Genomic DNA, 18,539 nt, shown 5'->3' with positions numbered 1-18,539 from the left:
AGTCAATAGTTTGGACACACCTACTCAGTCAAGGGTTTTTCTTTATTTGTACTATTCTCTACATTGTAAAATAATATTGAAGACATCAAAACTATTAAATAGTACATGAAATGGAATAATTTAGTAACCCCCCAAAAATGTTAAACAACTCTAAATATATTTTTCAAAGTAGCCACCCTTTTCCTTGATGACAGCTTTGCACACTCTTGGCATTCTCTCAACCAGCTTTACCAACAGTTTTGAAGGAGTTCACACATATGCTCAGCATTTGTTGGCTTCTTTTCCGTCACTACGCAGTCGAACTCATCGCAAACCATCTCAATTGGGTTGAAGTCAGTTGATTGTGGGGGCCAGGTCATCTGATGCAGCTCTCCATCACTCTCCTTCTTGGTCAAGTAGCCCTTACACAGCCTGGAGATGTGTTGGGTCATTGTCCTGTTGAAAAACAAATGATAGTCCCACTAAGCACAAACCAGATGGGATGGCGTATCACTGCAGCATGCTGTGGTAGCCATCATGCTGGTTAAGTGCGCCTTGAATTCTAAATAAATCACAGACAGTGTCGCCAGCAAAGCACCCCCACACCATCACACATCCTCCTCTATGCTTCACGGTGGGAACCACACATGCAGGGATCATCCGTTCACCTACTCTGCGTCTCACAAAGACACGGTGGTTGGAACCAAAAATCTCAACTTTGGACTCATCAGATTAAAAGGACAGATTTCCACCAGTCTAATGTCCATTACTCGTGTTTCTTGGCCCAAGCAAGTCTCTTCTTATTGGTGTCCTTTTGTAGTGGTTTCTTTGCAGCAATTCGACCATGAAGGCCTGATTCACGCAGTCTCCTCCGAACAGTTGATGTTGAGATGTGTCTGTTGCATTTATTTGGGCTGCAATTTCTCAGGGCGAGGTAAATCTGGGACTTCCTTTCCCGTGGAGCTCCTCATGAGAGCCAGGTTCATCATAGCCCTTGATGGTTTTTGCGACTGCATATGGAAACTTTCAAAGTTGTTGAAATTGACCAGATTGACTGACCTTCGTGTCTTAAAGCAGCGGTCGCCAACCCTTTTTTGCACCATGGACCGGTCTCATATAGATCATATTTTTGACACAACCAGAATATTGATTAGGCCTATAAGTGTAGTATAGCCGCTTTTTCATAACATTTTAGTTTAAGTAGGTCTAATGTGATGATATTATAAAAACAAAGCTTATATTTTTCTCTAACGACCATATAATAAAAACATTGCAACTCACCATGTCACTGAATCAGTGGGAGCCCTGAGCTTGTTTCCAGGCAACAAGACGGTCCCGTTTAAGGGTGATGGGAGACAGTGATACCCGAATGGTGTTCCTTATGTCCAGTCTACTCCGTAACTAAGTTTTTGTTGACATCATTGCGGAAAACCCTGCTTCGTAGAGATAGGATGTTGGAAATGGAAGCAGCGTTTTCATAGCTTTTGTGGCTATCTCAGGATATTCAGCCTGGATTTTAATCCAGAAGGTCGACAGAAATGAGGTTCTCAAACATACTTTTAAGGCCACCGTCATTTGCAATCTCAAGGAGTTGATCTTCCTGCACCGACGATTCACCTGGGACATTCACAAATGGGTCGTGGATCTTTTCCTTCACACTTCGTGGGTCTTTGGCGATTGGGAAGTAAAGCTTGAACGCTGTTGACAGCGAAGCTATGTGATCGCGCACCAGCTGGAAGAAAGACGGCTCAGTCTCAGTCTATCCCAAAATCCCCACTAATGTTTGGAACATGTCAAATATGCCCCTGTCCACTCGCCGTCCCCGCAGTTCCAGTTTGGCGTTGAATGCAGCCACGTTACCTGCCAACTTAAAGACCATTGTCAATTTTTCCCTGAAGTGGCAGAATTAGTCCGTTTAGCAGGTTGAATATGTCGCACAGGTAAGCGAGTTTTGCGACCCTTCCTCGTCATTGAAATGTGCTGCCAGTGGTGACTTTTTCTGCAAGCGATCTCCACATACTACCAACCAGTGGGCTTGGAGCATGTGAGTCACCTGTCGCAATAAAGCCATATTTTAGGTAGGACTCAGCATATTTTCTATTGAACGAGGCTTTCTTTTTCTTTCGTAAAAAAATAATAATTACAGTCTCGGGTTCTGCTGTCTGCATTATCGACATGGTCGTTGGGCCTTGTATCCCCCTTGCCCCTTGAGAAGAAGCGACGTTTGTTTGTTTATATTTATGTCAGCTAACATAGCTAGTTAGTACAAAGTTGCCGGGAAACATAGCTCACGCAGACCATGATGAACTCGCGGCGCACCCATTACTGAAGTTCAAATCTGTAAACTGTTGTGGGCGTGACAGAAATATTAGAGTGGTGAGGAAAGGACCAACAGACTGCACAAAGTTCAATGTACTTACTGCACAAATAGCCTAAAAGTGTATATAATTATTATTTAATTTGACCAATTAAAAAAATAATATATATATATCCTTTCCGTGCGGCCCAGTCCGCGGCCCCGGTGGTTGGGGACCGCTGTCTGAAAGTAATGATTGACTGTCGTTTCTCTTTGCCTATTTGAGCTGTTCTTGCCATAATATTGACTTTGTCTTTTACAAAATAGGGCTATCTTCTGTATACCACCCCTACCTTGTCACAACACAACTAATTGGCACAAACTCATTATGGAAAGAAATTCCACAAATTAACTTTTACAAGGCACATCTCTGTGTATTGAAATGCATTCCAAGTGACTACCTCATGAAGCTGGTTGAGAGAATGAACACACCTACTCATTCAAAAATTTTGACTGGTACTGTAGCTCTATTATCTTTGCTACATACTTTATATCTGGTTCGAGTTGTTTTAAGTTTACACTGAAAACGTTTTTTTTTAACCAAATTATATTTATATATCACACATTTTTTGGGAGTGGCAGACCTTACAGGACACTGAGACAGAGGGTGGCCACCATGACCACAGTCCCTAGGGTAGACATGGTAATGATCCCACACAGCTCCCCTGGTGGTCATACCTTGGATGCTCCTCTTGAAGAAGGCCTTGCAGCCCTCACAAGACCACACGCCGTAGTGGTAGCCCGAAGCGTAGTCATGACACACGGCACAGAAGTGCATGTCTGCCTTCACCACCACACAGCTGGCTGAGGAGGAGTTCACTTCCTCTCCGTCCTCCAGTCTCTTCCCCAGCAGCTTGGTAGGGTGGAGGAGAGGGCTATGAGAAGGAACGTCAATCAATGTTTAACAAACTCCAAAATAGAAGCCTCAGTTTTGTTAAGAGGCTGTCTCCTATTGTTTACCCATCTGAGATGTTATAGGAGACAAGAAAAGGTCAAATAAGACAGGTGTGTACATTAAAAGATACAAAAGGAGGGTGTGTCAGATGTTGAAGGCTTGTAGCTACCTGCTGGGGCTGAGGCCGTGGGGTTTAGGCTCCACCCAGGGGGTGTGGGGGTTATGCTCACTGTACACCAGGGGCTGGGGGCAGTGCAGGGTCAGCGAGGGCATGTTGTGCTGGCCGTGGCCATGGTTGGGCCAGAAGAGAGAGGGACTGAGGGGTGGACATAGAGAAGGGCTGTCGGAGATAGGTGGTCTGCTGTAGCCGAGCATAGAGGGGTTGTAGAAGGCTAGGGGTCCGTGGCTGTGACTGTAATCATGGCTGTTGTCTGTGTAGGGAGAGGGGATGCAGAATGTGCGGCTCTCCATGCCGCTCGGAGGGCTGTAGAGGGCAGGTAGGAGTCCCGGGGAGCTCCCCCTCTCTTGGACCTTGCTGGAGCCCACATCCTGGAGCTGGAGCAGGGAAGAAATGTCTGTCCCACTTTCAGGAGAACATGCCATGCTGGGGATAACGTTGGGCTGACGTTGTGGCTGCTGCTGTCGTCTATTGCCTTCCTCACCGGGACCAGTCAGTGAGAAGTCCTACTGCAGCGTGGAGGGTGGGATGGAGAAAGTGTATGCAGAGTCACATTCAAATACCACATAGATATTCTCAAGTGCACACAAAGTTACTCAACAAAATAATGTTGTCTTCACTCTTCATACTGTACATACTCAACAAAAACTATATGATCATATCTGTTTATTTGAGGAAAGATCATTGTTTGCATTGCTCAGAGTTAGAACAGTTTCAATTGCCAATCCTGAGTGGTAAATAGTTGTAATATATCTTGCTCACATTGAGCCTGTAAAAGGACAGATGCAACAGGAAATAATTTATTTAATTTGGTCTCAAACCTTGTCTAGACTACCAGTTACTTTTACTGTTGCCACTCGAGTGCATTTGTAGAGACTTCAGAGGAACACTCCTTCTTCTAACAATAGTGTAATTAAGTCAGGATGGAAGAGGGAAACGTGAATACTCAAATCCAAATCACAGAACATGTTGTACAGAAAGAAAAATGTGCACCTACATCAGACTGATAACAAGCCTGATCAGATGAAACACATGAAAAAGAAATAGGTGCAACATCAAGTAATGTGATATATTAAAATTGTTACAATCTTCCTTGGGAAAAGTGTGCATTTTTATGTGTATAGGTAGATGTGTTCTGTACATATGGTATGTACTGGACATGTGGGCCTGTCACGTTCTGACCTTAGTTCTTTTCTTATGTCTTTGTTTTAGTATGGTCATGGAGTGAGTTGGGTGGGTTGTCTATGTTCCTTTTTTTGTTTGGGGATTTCTGTGTTTGGCCTGGTATGGTTCTCAATCAGAGGCAGCTGTCAATCGTTGTCCCTGATTGAGAACCATACTTAGGTACCCTGGTTCCACTTTTGAGTTGTGGGTGATTATTTTCCGTGTCAGTGTTTGTGCCACACGGGACTGTTTAGTTTGTTTTGGTATTTCACGTTGTTATTTTGTAGTTTAGTGTTCACGTAAATAAAGTATCGATATGGACACTTGCAACGCTGCGCATTGGTCCGATCCTTGCTACTCCTCCTCAGAAAAGGAAGAGGAAAGCCGTTACAGGGCCTTACGTAAAGGCTGTACATATAGTGCCTTCAGAAAGTATTCATATCCCTTGACTTCATCCACATTTTGTTGTGTTACAGCCTGAATTCAAAATGGAGTAAACAGATTTATTTAAACACAATAGCACAGAGACTAAATGAAAACAGGTTTTTCATTTTTTTCCCCAAATGTATTTAAAATTAAATACAGCATCTAGGTATTTAATTTACATAAGTATTCACACCCGAGTCAATACATGTTAGAAATCACCTTTGGCAGTGATTACAGCTGAGTCTTTCTCTGAAAGCTTTGCACACCTGGTCTGTACAATATTTATCCATTATTCTTCTCAAAATTCTTCAAGCTCTATCAAATTGATCATTGCTAGACAACCATTTTCAATTCCTGCCAAAGCTTTTCAAACAGATTTAAGTCAGAACTGTAACTTCGCCACTCAGGAACATTCGCTGTCTTCTTGGTAAGCAACTCCAGTGTACCTTTGGCCTTGTGTTTTAGGTTATCGTCCTGCTGAAAGGTGAAAGGTCATCTCCCAGTGTCTGGTGGAAAGCAGACTAAACTGGATTCCTTTAGGATTTTGCCTGTCCTCGCTCCATTCTAAGTATTTTTTATCCTGGAAAACTCCCCAGTCCTTAACGATTACAAGCATACCCATAACAAGATGCAGCCACCACGATGCTTGAAAATAGAGTGGTACTCAGTAATGTGTTGTTTTGGATTCACCCCAAACAACACTTTTATTCAGGACAAAAAGTTAATTGCTTTGCCACATGTTTTTGCCGTATTAATTTGCAAACAGGATGCATGTTTTGTAATATTTTTATTCTGTACAAGCTTGCTTCATTTCACTCTGTCAATTAGGTTAGCACTGTGGAGTAACTACAATGTTGTTGATCCATCCTTAGTTTTCTCCTATCAAAGCCATTAAACTCTGTAACCATTTTAAAGTCACCATTGGCCTTATGGTGAAATACCTGAGCGGTTTCCTTCCTCCCCGGCAACTGAGTTAGTAAGGACACCTGTATCTTTGCAGTGACTGGGTGTATTGATACACCATCCATAGTGTAATGAATAACTTCATGCTCAAAGGGATATTCAATGTCTGTTTTTTTACCCATCTACCTACCAATGGGTAAATCTTTGTGAGGCATTGGAAAACCTCCATGTTCTTTGGTTGAATTGGTGTTTGAAATTCACTGCTCGACTGAGGGATTTTACAGATCGTTGTATGTGTGGGGTGCAGAGTGAGTCCATGTGACTTATCATGTGAATTGTTAAGCAAACGTTTACTCCTGAACTTATTTTGGCTTGCCATAACAAAGGGGTTGAATACTTTGACTCAAGACATTTCAGCTTTTTAATTCAAATTCATTTGTAAAAATGTCTAGAAACATAATTCCACTTTGACATTATGGGGTATTGTGTGTAGGCCAAAAATCTAAATTGAATCCATTTTAAATTCAGGCTGTAATACAACAAAATGTGGAAAAAGTCCATGCTTGTGAATACTTTCTGAAGGCACTGTAGGCTGTGACAAACAGGCCATCAGCACGTTAATCAGTGTCAGAGTGGATAACACAGGTACCAACTGCACAGCTACCAACAGCACAGGCCGAGGGCTGAGGACAGGCATTGGTTAGGTTTCCATTTTCCATTCACACAAAAACAGGCCCACACATGAATTCAGAGTAAAGATGTCCATTCCAGCACATGCCCAGGAAACTCACCCAATCAAAGTATTTCACCTGAAGTTGCTGAGGGTCAATTCCTATTTAGGTCAGTTCCATACTTATAGCTTGATCTAAAACCATCCAGTCAAGCCTGGGTGGGATAACTCTTAAACCTCTTAAATGTAAAGGCAAAAACTTAGTATATTTGGAAAGAAGACATCTGGGAGATTGTGAGGAAATTATCAGAAGATAGATAGGAGTTACATAGTTCAGAATACACAAGATCAAACGCACACAAAATATTATTTTTTTGTCATTGACAAGCTATAAGTGAATTATTGATGACTAGAGTTGGAAACTGAAAAAAAAAAAAAAGGGTTTGATTGACTTAACAACTAGAAATGGGCAGATGTTTTAGTAAGTTGTGTCAGGTTTGGTCACGGTACATTTCTAAGTCTCTGAGCCAGGAAGCAATAGTTTGCATTACGCATAAAAGGTTCTAGGCCTTGCTTTGTCCCACCCAGGTCAACTGCATATCCCTGGAAAGCTTATCTCATTGGCTACAAGAGACTGTCAAGGTGCCATAGTAGCCAATCCCGTGTCATGTAAGCAGACATCATATTTTTCATGCGCAAAGATAAATGTTGCTATTAAGTCATACATCATAATTGACAATAGGCTAGATGTGTTCCTACCAACCAAAGGATGAATTTGATACCTCCCATGTAGCTATAGCTCAAACACAGACCAAATCGAAGCTTACCTTGTAAGATGTTTGGTGAAAACGTTGTCTAAAATAAACATTTTGACTCTCGGGCTGGTGATCAATAATGGTTCTTCACAGTCAGACAAATAAGATATCCTCATGATCTGTGGAGTCCCGGCTTTCGGTGTAAATCATCATATTCTGTGTTTATTTCGTTTATGCTTCACAACGTTAACCGGAATATAGGTAGCAGCCGTCTTGAAATTATGTCATCGGCTCAGCCTCCCTTTATACATTCGTATGCCCATTTTTGGTAGTAAGTCACATAAATCAATAACCACGCTAATCAATAACCAAGATACTCAGCTTTCTGCAGACACCCTGCTTTTGCAGATATGGGCTACCGTACTTGTTACAGACTAAATTGAATAAAATAATTTGAATAAGTTCCCCAAATATGGGGACTTTACATTTAATTGACTATAGCCCATACTACGGTTTTGTATTTCACATCATCACAAACCTCAACATAGACCAAGCCTGTGGAACTCAACATTCAGATGTAGGGAAAATGTTGTTTATTTCTACTCATCTTAAATAATATATCATACAGTTTGAATATTAAATCAATATTAAATTAGAAGGTAAGACAAAAATATTCCAACAAATTTCGTCCCCAAAATCTCAAATACATATTTTTTAATTAACATACAGAACATATAAGAATTGACTGAGTCACTTACGTTTACATGCTGAGGATATGGATACTATTGACAGTCTGAACGGCCCGATGTTTTGTCAAATGCTGGCAATCCAGTGGTGTGGTCTTTGGACAGACAGTCTAGTTGTTGAACCTGGCAGAGGTCCATGGTAAACCCAGCACTGCATCACATGTCAAAGGTCATGTGCCAGCTCTGTTAATAAGACTATATACTTGGAAGATAGAATGTTCTTACCAAGAGAGAACACCATGCCAGGCCTGGGATAACTATATATTTAACTGTACTTTGTGGAAAGGAAAAAACTATTGGGGGTGACTAAAACTATTTGAATACATATCCCAAATATAACAACTTTTTTAAACTATTTGAATACAGATCTCAGGAAGTGACTACTTTTCAGAGACTTTTGGATTGGCTGGCTTCAACTAATGGCAGGGCTGTATCTAGAAATGCATGTTGAAGATAGAAATAGAATTAATAGAGAACACAATCTTCTATAATATTCCAATCTATCTGACAGTCATATTTGTTCAATACATTTCTAGCTGAACATTCTGCAGAAAAAACGAAAAGCAAAAACAACTATATTGGTTCACTAATACAGGACTAGTAAAGGCTCAGGGCCCAGTTGTATAAAACATTGTATTTTAATTCCCCCCTGTTCTTTTCCTTTCAAGTTTCCTTAACTTTAAGTCAGTTGCACCAAACATTTTAAGTCGAATTTCCTCCTTAAATTAAGTGAAAAAGTTAATAGTGCCGATGAGATCCCTTAAGTGCTTAATTCAGTATGGATAAAATTATTCCTTTAGGTAAAACACTTAAGGGAACTTCTTGACGCTACCCATCCATGTAGCGGGATAATTGTCATCAACAACCGCTGAATTGCATAGCACCACATTCAAATAATATTACTACAAATATTTATATTCATGAAATCACAAGTGCAATATTGCAAAACACAGCTTAGCCTTTTGTTAATTCACCTGTCGTCTCAGATTTAGAAAATATGCTTTACAGCGAAAGCAATCCAAGCGTTTGTGTACGTTTATCGATCACTCAACAAAACATTATGTACACTTAGCATCAAGTAGCTTGGTCACGAAAATCAGAAAAGCAATCAAATTAATTATTTACCTTTGATGAACTTCAGATGTTTTCACTCACGAGACTCCCAGTTACACAATAAATGTTCCTTTTGTTCCATAAAGATTATTTTTATATCCAAAATACTTCCGTTTGTTTGGAGCGTTATGTTCAGAAATCCACAGGAAAGAGCAGTCACGACAATGCAGACGAAAATTCCAAATAATATCCGTATTGTCCACAGAAACATGTCAAATGTTTTTTATAATCAATCCTCAGGTTGTTTTTAAAATATATAATCGATAATATATCAACCGCAACTTTCTTTATCAGTAGGAGAGGGAGAGGCAATGGCTGCCCAAACTCTGTTGCGTGAGCAAAACTCATGCGAACACCTGATGCAATGTTATCTTTCTCGCTTTTTTCAAAATAAAAGCCTGAAACAATGTCTAAAGACTGTTGACACCTTGAGGAAGCGATAGGAAAAGGAATCTGGTTGATATCCCTTTAAATGGAGCGAAGGCAGGCTATGGAACATGGAGCTTTCAAAATAGAAGCCTGGTTTGATTTTCCTCAGGTTTCGCCTGTTATACTCACAGACAATATTTTGACAGTTTTGGAAACTTTAGAGTGTTTTCTATCCTAATCTGTCAATTATATGCATATTCTAGCATCTGGTCCTGAGAAATAGGCCGTTTACGTTGGAAACGTTATTTTTCCAAACATAAAAATAGTGCCCCCTAGCTTCAAGAGGTTAAGGGAAACACTTAAGATGTTTTATGCAACCAGGCCCAGTGCACTACTTTTGTGAGAGAGAAAAAATTCCCCCCCAAAACATTGCAAACAGCAAGTTGGATGCTTAGCAAAAACAACTTCAAACCTCTGACCGTCTGGAGGTAAGTGTTCTTGTTTCAAACACACTACACCCTTCAAACTTAACTCTGGACCTCAAAGTCAATTCCACTGCATTTTTCATTGTTTCCCTCTAATCAGGGACTGATTTAGACCTGGGACACCATGTGTGTGCAACTAATTATCAGGTAGAACAGAAAACTAGCAGGCTCTGGACCCCATAGGGAAAGTTGAATACCCCTGCACTATACCATCTTTAAAGGGATAATTTACTCTGAATACCGACTAAGATAATTGATTCTTGACAGCCCCATCCCCATTCAAAGGATGCCCGGGAAGGGGGAAGAGAGTTATCTAGCAGCTACCAATCACCCAAACCACAAGCAATGATTTGGACAAAGCACGATTCATCAAGGTCAATTGAGCGTTGTATTTGGTTGAAGCTCTGGATGATTCACAGGCATATTCTCTCTGTCAAATTTTCATAACACTTCCCAGAAGGCATAGAGTATAACTACAGCTCGCAGCCCGGGAGATGCCTACGGATCTCGATTCGCTCATCGCCTTGACCATCTGGATCGATGGGCGACTATGGGAACATAGGAGGTAGAGGAGGTCTGATTCAGGTCCCACTCGCTCGCCCAAGGATCCAGGAAGTCCCCGGCGTCTACGTTCCCAAGATAATCCGAGGTTACCCGAGTTCCCATGAGAGCCGATGAAACTCGGCAGAGCTAGATTGTCTCCAGCCGAACATTTACGCAGACTTAACACTAAGAGTTGTCTGTAATGCGGGACTACCAGTCATTAAGTGTTTACCTGTCCATTAAAAGATCATGCTCATCAGTAGGTATGAATACTCTGGTGGGCCATACAGAGAATTTTCCTTCTCCCCTTACTTGTACCCCTCTCCATGCCATCCTGCTCTGGGGCGACCAGTAAAAATCTCTCCGGGTACTTATTGACTCTGGGGCCGATGAGAGTTTCATGGACACCATCCTGGTGTCAGAGCTGGGCATCCCCACTCAGCCCCTCTCCACTCCCATGGACATTAGAGCGCTGGATGGGTGCTCTATAGACAGAGTCACCCACAATACTACTCATATCAACCTGTGAGTGTCAGGAAACCACAGTGAGTCTATGCAGTTCATGCTCAATAAGTCTCCTCAGGTACCTGTGGTGTTAGGGTTTTCATGGCTCCAGCAACACAATCCCCTTATCGACTGGACTGCTGGTGTTATCATGGGCTGGATCCCATTCTGCTATGCTCATTGCCTGAAGTCGGGGCAGCCTGCCCCGGGAATTCTTCCTGTGGGCTCGGAAGAAGCCTCGGACCTCTCCACGGAGTACCAGGACCTCCGGGAAGTTTTCAGCAGGATTCTTCTTTGTGGAATCGACTACCGGGGCCTTAATGACATCACGGTTAAGAACCGCTACCCGCTCCCACTAATCGCCTTGGCTTTCGACTGCTCCAGGGGTCAATCATTTTCTCTACATTAGACCTGGGGAACGCCTACCATCTGGTGCGGCTACGGGAAGGTGACAAGTGGAAGACAGCCTTCAACAATGCTAGTGGACACTACAAATACCTGGTGATGCCATTCAGTCTGACCAACGCTCCTGCTGTTTTCCAGGCCCTGGATAACGATGTTCTCCGTGACACGTTGAACCGGTTCGTGTTCTTCTACCTTGACGACATCCTCATCTTTTCCCACTCAGCTTAGGAACACTTTCTCCATATCCAACAAGTTCTCTAGCGTCTCCTGGAGAACCATCTTTTTGTTAAAGCAGAAAAATTCAAATTGGATTGGCCCCAACCCACGTCCAGAATGCAGCAGAAACGATTACGGGGATTTGCACATTTCTATCGCCATTTTATCCAGTCATTGTAAATAAGAATTTGTTCTTAACTGACTTGCTTAGTTAAATAAAGGTTCAATATATATGTTTTTTAAATTCATCACAGCTCCCATATTAATCCATCTGGACCCATCCCGTTAGTTCGTAGTGGAGGTCGATGCTTCGGACAAGTACGGTAGCCCATATCTACAAAAGCAGGGTGTCTGCAGAAAGCTGAGTATCTTGGCTATTGATTAGCGCCTTCAAATATTTTATGTGCATTCTGCCTTGGACCTGCATCCCTGCTCCTTCTTCTCCCATTGTCTTAACGCCACGGAGAGGAATTATGATGTGGGAAATCAGGAACTACTTGCTGTGAAGATGGCGTTGGAGGAGTGGAGGCACTGGTTAGAGGGGGTGGAACATTCATTCATTGTGTGGACGGACCACTAGAACCTGGAATATCTCCACACCGCCAAGCGTCTCAACTCCAGGCAAGCTCGATGGGCCCTGCTTTTCACTCGGTTCAACTTAACCATCTCCTACTGCCTGGGGTCCAAGAATGTTAAGCCGGATGTGCTTTCACGCCGCTATAGGCCATCTGCTACACCCCCAGAACCCGAGACCCTCCTTCCTACCTCATGTCTGGCGGCTCAGGACTGGCAGCCATCTCTAGTGTGCCCAAATTGCTAAGGGAATAGGTTCCAAAACCATTCTATTGATTATACAGTCTGAAGTTTACATACACTTAGGTTGGAGTCATTAAAACTCGTTTTTCAACCACTCCACAAATATCTTGTTAACAAACTATAGTTTTGGCTAGTCGGTTAGGACATCTACTTTGTGCATGACACAAGTAATTTTTCCAACAATTGTTTACAGACAGATTTCACGTATATTTCACTGTATCACAATTCCAGTGTATCACAATTCCAGCGGATGTTGTGACAATGGGGACACAGATCGTACTTTTTGGAGAAATGTCCTCTGGTCTGATGAAACAAAAATAGAACTGTTTGGCCATAATAACCATCGTTATATTTGGAGGAAAAAGGGGGATGCTTGCAAGCTGAAGAACACCATCTCAACCATGAAGCACAGTGGTGGCAGCATCATGTTGTGGGGGTGCTTTGCTGCAGGAGGGACTGGTGCACTTCACAAAATAGATAGCTTCACGAAGGAGGAAAATTATGTGGATATATTGAAGCAACATCTCAAGACATCAGTTAGGAAGTTAAAGCTTGGTCGCAAATGGGTCTTCCAAATGGACAATGACCCCAAGCATACTTCCAAAGTTGTGGCAAAATGGCTTAAGGACAACAAAGTCAAGGTATTGTAGTGGCCATCACAAAGCCCTGACCTCAATCCTATAGAAATTTCATGGCCATCTTTGGACACTGTGTTAACAAACCTCCAGATGAGCTTCAATGCCATACAACACTCCCTCTGTGGCCTCCAACTGCTCTTAAATGCAAACAGAACTAAATGCATGCTCTTCAACCGATCACTGCCCGCACTCGCCCGCCCATCTAGCATCACTACTCTGAAAGGTTCTGACTTAGAACATGTGGACAACTACAAATACCTAGGTGTCTGGTTAGACTGTAAACTCTCCTTCCAGACTCACATTAAGCAACTCCAATCCAAAATTAAATCTAGAATTGGCTTCCTATTTCGCAACAAAGCATCCTTCACTCATGCTGTCAAATATACTCTCGTAAAACTGACTATCCTACCGTTTCTTGACTTCGGCAGGATCATTTACAAAATAGCCTCCTACACTCTACTCAGCAAATTGGATGTAGTCTATCACAATGCCATCCATTTTGTCACCAAAGCCCCATATACTACCCACCACTGCGACCTGTATGCTCTCATTGGCTGGCCCTCGCTTCATATTCGTTGCCAAACCCACTGTCCCCAGGTCATCTATAAGTCTTTGCTAGGTAAAGCCCCGCCTTATCTCAGCTCACTGGTCACCATAGCAGCACCCACCCGTAGCACGCATTCCAGCAGGTATATTTCACTGGTCACCCCCAAAGCCAACTCCTACTTTGGCCGCCTTTCCTTCCAGTTCTCGGCTGCCAATAACTGGAACAAATTGCAAAAATCACTGAAGCTGGAGACTTACCGATCATTGCACCTGTACATAGCACATCTGTAAATAGCCTACCCAACTACCTCATCACCATGTTGTTATTTATTTTTTTGCTCCTTTGCACCCCAGTATCTCTACTTGCACATTCATCTTCTGCACATCTACCACTCCAGTGTTTAATTGCTAAATTGTAATTATTTTGCCACTATGGCCTATTTATTGCCTTACCTCCCTAATCTTACTACATTTGCACACACTGTATATAGACTTTTCTATTGTGTCATTGACTGTACGTTTGTTTATCCCATGTGTAACTCTGTGTTGTTTGTGTTGCACTGCTTTGCTCTATCTTGGCGAGGTCGCAGTTGTAAATGAGAACTTGTTCTCAACTGGCCTATGTAAAATTTAAAAAATATATATATATTAACACAACACAAGCACCCCTGCCAACTGTAAGCATACTGGTAACTGCCAAAATAAAGGAAACACTTGAGTAAATGATGATACAAAGTATATATTATGGTGTGGGGTGCATTTTCCTGGATGGTTGCTGTCCACTTGTAGAATCTATTCCAAGGCGTATTGAAGCTGTTCTGGCAGTTTGCGGTTGCCCAATGTCCTATTAGGGCACTTTATGTTGGTGTTTCCTTTAGTTTGGCAGTTACCTGTATGTGCGTGTGATAAACCTTAATCCACTTTTATTTTTTAGAAACTATTGATCCTGTGTGGCTAAATTATGCTCACTGGTGTATTTTGAACATTGAGAGTGGGCTCCTGTGGCTTTTCGCTCCTGGGCCCGTATAAGCCCTTTCATTAAGCTGGCCCTGTGCGCAGATCTGTACTCTGCTAAATTCAACTACTGGACTGTACTGTGCTGTGCTGTCCAAACTTGTGAAACATAGACATCTTTTCAACATCTGGAAAATACATTTAGCTTTCTGGATACATTGTTACAATGAGGATTCATTATCAAATTGTGACAGGCAACTCCAACATCAATGTGACAGCCCCCCTCCCCCCAAATAAAGCTCTCCTTTCCTCTTTTCAATAACAGTAATTGTTTATAGATACCCCCAGAATACAACTATTTATTAATATTTACTTTCACCCATGAAAAATGCTAATATTCCTCTCACCTCCTTTTTTTGTGATCCTGACCTGAATTGGCCACATGGATGACCTCTCCTATAGAGGACACACATTTTTATCTTTAAATTATTGCATAGCCCCCCTGGATTTTGAGTTATAAACACAATGACAACCAACCTGTGAGACAACCAACACCTGGTCTCCCCTATCCTGTAAACAATGGTACTGTTCAGTGATAGTACTGCACATTTATTTCACTTGCACACATGTGTCTTGTGCACAGGATATTCAGCTGTACAGGTAGTTTCATGTACAGGGCTCTCTCTCTTGCTGCTAATGAGAGATTGAACATCAGAAAATGAATATTTTCATTGCACACTCCCCCCACCACCAGTTTCGATAGCATTAAGATCAAAGCGCGGTTCAGGAGCCCTTTGCCATTATTCACTGAGAACAAAGGTCAGCAATGATTCACTCATTCCCTCAGTGTTAGTGCCTTTAGAATACTGTACCAGTTGGACTAATGTCAATCGTAATGAAAAAGCATTGTGAATTCGGAAAAAAATAAAATAAGAATCCATTAAGAAGATTGCATTCTAGAACATTTCCAGACTATGTTGGTCAGACAATGTGGAGGAGATAGTGATTGAGATAGTGATTAAAGCAGAATGATTAAGTCAGCCATGCTCCCACATCGTTCCCTCTCAGATGGAGGCAAAGAGCCAGGGACACATACCTCCACACAAAGAGCTACAGCAGCCCCATTTAGCCTCCATTCGCTCTCCCTCAATACTGACAAATAAGCGCTCAAGAAAAGACTTGTCTCAATTTGAAGCAGGGAGAGAAAACGAGCCTTGTAAGCAAATTACACGGGAGGAGGAGTTGAGGGGCTGCTTTTGGTAGAGTAAAAACTCTTGTGAGAGTGGAGCCGAGCAGAGTGCAGTTGAGTGGAGCAGACAGGCTGATTATGGCACCTAGAGCTTGGAGGTAATTTACCTGTCACCTGTCACTGGAGCTCCTACACCTGGCTCGCACCAGAGCCTTCCCCACTGTACCCTACCTCTGTGCTGTAGCAGCTAGCTCAACTACTCACCGCTTAACCACCCAGCTCCAAATAACACCGGCTATGCCTCACCACTCAAACATCAACCACATAGACCTGGTTTGTACATGGTAAACCCTTCTGAATTATGGTTTCTACATGGTTTATTGGTGTCCTCCCTCAAATTGCCCTGTGATAATTTATTCCTCAGAACCTGGTTCCTCTCTAGGTTTCTTCCTAGGTTCCTGCCTTCTAGGGAGTTTTTCCTAGCCACTGTGCTTACAGCTGAATGGAAAAGGAGATAACATCTGCAATGGAGGACAAGCTGTTATGGACCACCTTATAATGTAATAACACGACTAAAGAGGTCTGTTGTAAACACATTGGCATGTACAGTACTATCCCTGATGGGCATGTTGTAGTAGTGTGTGAGGTTTAAGTTTAAACCTGACGCCTAAAGCTGGCTGCGCAGCGCAACACACTCCTACAGCAGCCCTTATGTGCATGACTGCCAGTGACTGAGTGTGTAGCTGTGTGCCCGTGTGTGTCTGCAGTGAGGGCTGCGTTTGATTACTGCATGGAGGCATGTTTTAGTAACATGGTGTATTAGTTTTTGGATAATGTACAAACTAAGACAGTCTTTTGAAACCGTGACCTTGGTGTTTTTTTAGGTGCTTGCCAACGGAATGTGTTTCAAGTGGTTGAAATGCAGGAGGACGGAAGGGGATGCACAGTTGGGTTATTATTTTTGTACATGACAGGACATCCCCCACACATAGCTCCCCCACAGTCAAGTTATTTGTAAGTAGAAAGGAGAGTAACCCACAGTAACAGTAAGATTATTATTACACTGTGAGCAGTGTCAAGGCTATCAGAGGAGATTGCCAAATGTAAATCATGTTTGATTTTTGATATGACCATTGTTGTTTATGTGATGATGAGAATTGGAAATATCATTTGGGTGCATAAAAATATGTTTTAAAACAGTGTAAATAAGATAACACTAGCAACAAAAAGGCACTTGCTGTCATTTTGGTCATAGGTGTGATGTGATGCATGCAAGCCAGGGTTAAATAGGCTAACACTTGCCTAATATTAGCTTATAATTGCTTGTTAGTGAGGGAACAATTGTTCTGCCCCTCTGTATCTGAAATCCATACCAAATACCAAATATTTTTGGTGGGTAATATATATATTTTTTAATCTATATATTTTTTTTTACAACCATACCAAATCCAAATCTATCTGTACATTTAAATGCGATCTTCTGCTGGTAATCAACCAAAGCAAACAACCCGTCTAGCCATTCATCCTCTATTTCACACAATCTGGACAGGGTTCTTTTCTAAATGAGGAGGGAGCAGGCAGGCAGCCATAATAAGGGTATGAGTCTCTTATCACCTTAAGTTACTGGTATATTATCAACCTATGTTATCTCCCACGGACAAACCCAACTGTCCAAATATCACTTCTCAACCTCTGATTATCCTAGATTGCATGCCTCTTTAAAGCCTTTGCTAAGTTTACATGTCTCTTGTTGTTTCTCAAATTGCTCATGTGTTTCTTTTCGTGGAAGTCTAGATCAATTTGCTATTTAAGTGTTTCAAAATTATAGCACTGGAATGTTTGTAATGGTCAACTACAGCAGTAATAATACATTCATTACATTATAAAAGGGTATGCAATAATGCCTAGGCTACTGTGTCACTGAGTAGCCTACAGTATATAGGCTACCGATATTTCAAGTAAAATATAATAATGTGTGCCAAGCATATAGCATAATGTAGCTTGTAATTAAACTTGATGAGTCCAGATCTGTTATATGTTTGTCACCAAATCTATAGTATATAAAATCTTAAACTACTGTTCATCTAAATCACAACTGTAGCCGAAACGAAATGTCTCATCGATTTACTGACAGTAGCCTGAGGATATCCACAGAGCACAATACGAGTTATAGATTTGAAATAATATAGCCTTGGATACTCTACCAAATCACACATCAAAGAAAATATTTTACAACGCTTTAACACAGTAACGCTATTAAAGTGTAAAAGGCTAGCTAGTCATTTCATATAGGCCTATGACAATTATGTGAGTAACTTTTTCAACATAATCTAGCTGTCACTTATATACAATCATGTTCAGCTTTTTACTTTCACTTTGTTTCTCAATTTCAAATACGCCAATGGGATACAAACAATAGTTTGATTAAACCAACCTGCCACTTTGTAGTTTGATCTGCTGCCAAGCGTGTCATCAGTGGACGGGGACCTCTTTCCCAGTCGGTGAATTGAGCCAAGTGCCAGCTGCCTAGGGTTGCAGCGCTTCCGTGGAGTTACTGTAGAGCACACTCGCACAACTAGAGAAAACAGAAAAAGAAACGGCGACGCAGCCTAAGTTTATTATAGTCCAAAACATGTACGCGTGCGCGCAGCAGTGTTCTAGAATATTGGACCGTTGACTTTCATAGTCT

General features: G+C 41.8%; 1 protein-coding gene across 3 annotated transcripts in view; it reads right to left on the bottom strand.

Moving 5' to 3' along the window:
• Positions 1–18,539, bottom strand: part of esr2b (estrogen receptor 2b) — a 26,826-nt gene extending 8,287 nt beyond the window's left edge. The window contains exons 1-3 of one of the 3 annotated variants that reach the window (XR_004210619.1): positions 8,085–8,208; positions 3,400–3,917; positions 3,014–3,210 (exon numbers count right to left, since the gene is read on the bottom strand). Coding sequence is in view for 2 of the 3 variants with exons in the window: in XM_020487930.2 (XP_020343519.2) it covers positions 3,014–3,210; positions 3,400–3,833 (631 nt within the window). In the remaining variant the exon portion in view is untranslated. Of the gene's footprint in view, positions 1–3,013; positions 3,211–3,399; positions 3,918–8,084; positions 8,209–18,284 lie in introns of those variants that run through there. The other 2 variants (XM_020487930.2, XM_020487929.2) reach the window with 2 other exon arrangements.

This window comes from Oncorhynchus kisutch, linkage group LG7, assembly GCF_002021735.2.
Source record: "Oncorhynchus kisutch isolate 150728-3 linkage group LG7, Okis_V2, whole genome shotgun sequence".
Classification (NCBI taxonomy): domain Eukaryota; kingdom Metazoa; phylum Chordata; class Actinopteri; order Salmoniformes; family Salmonidae; genus Oncorhynchus; species Oncorhynchus kisutch.
Note: the sequence above shows the minus strand (reverse complement) of the source record. Positions and strands in the feature narration are given on the sequence as shown.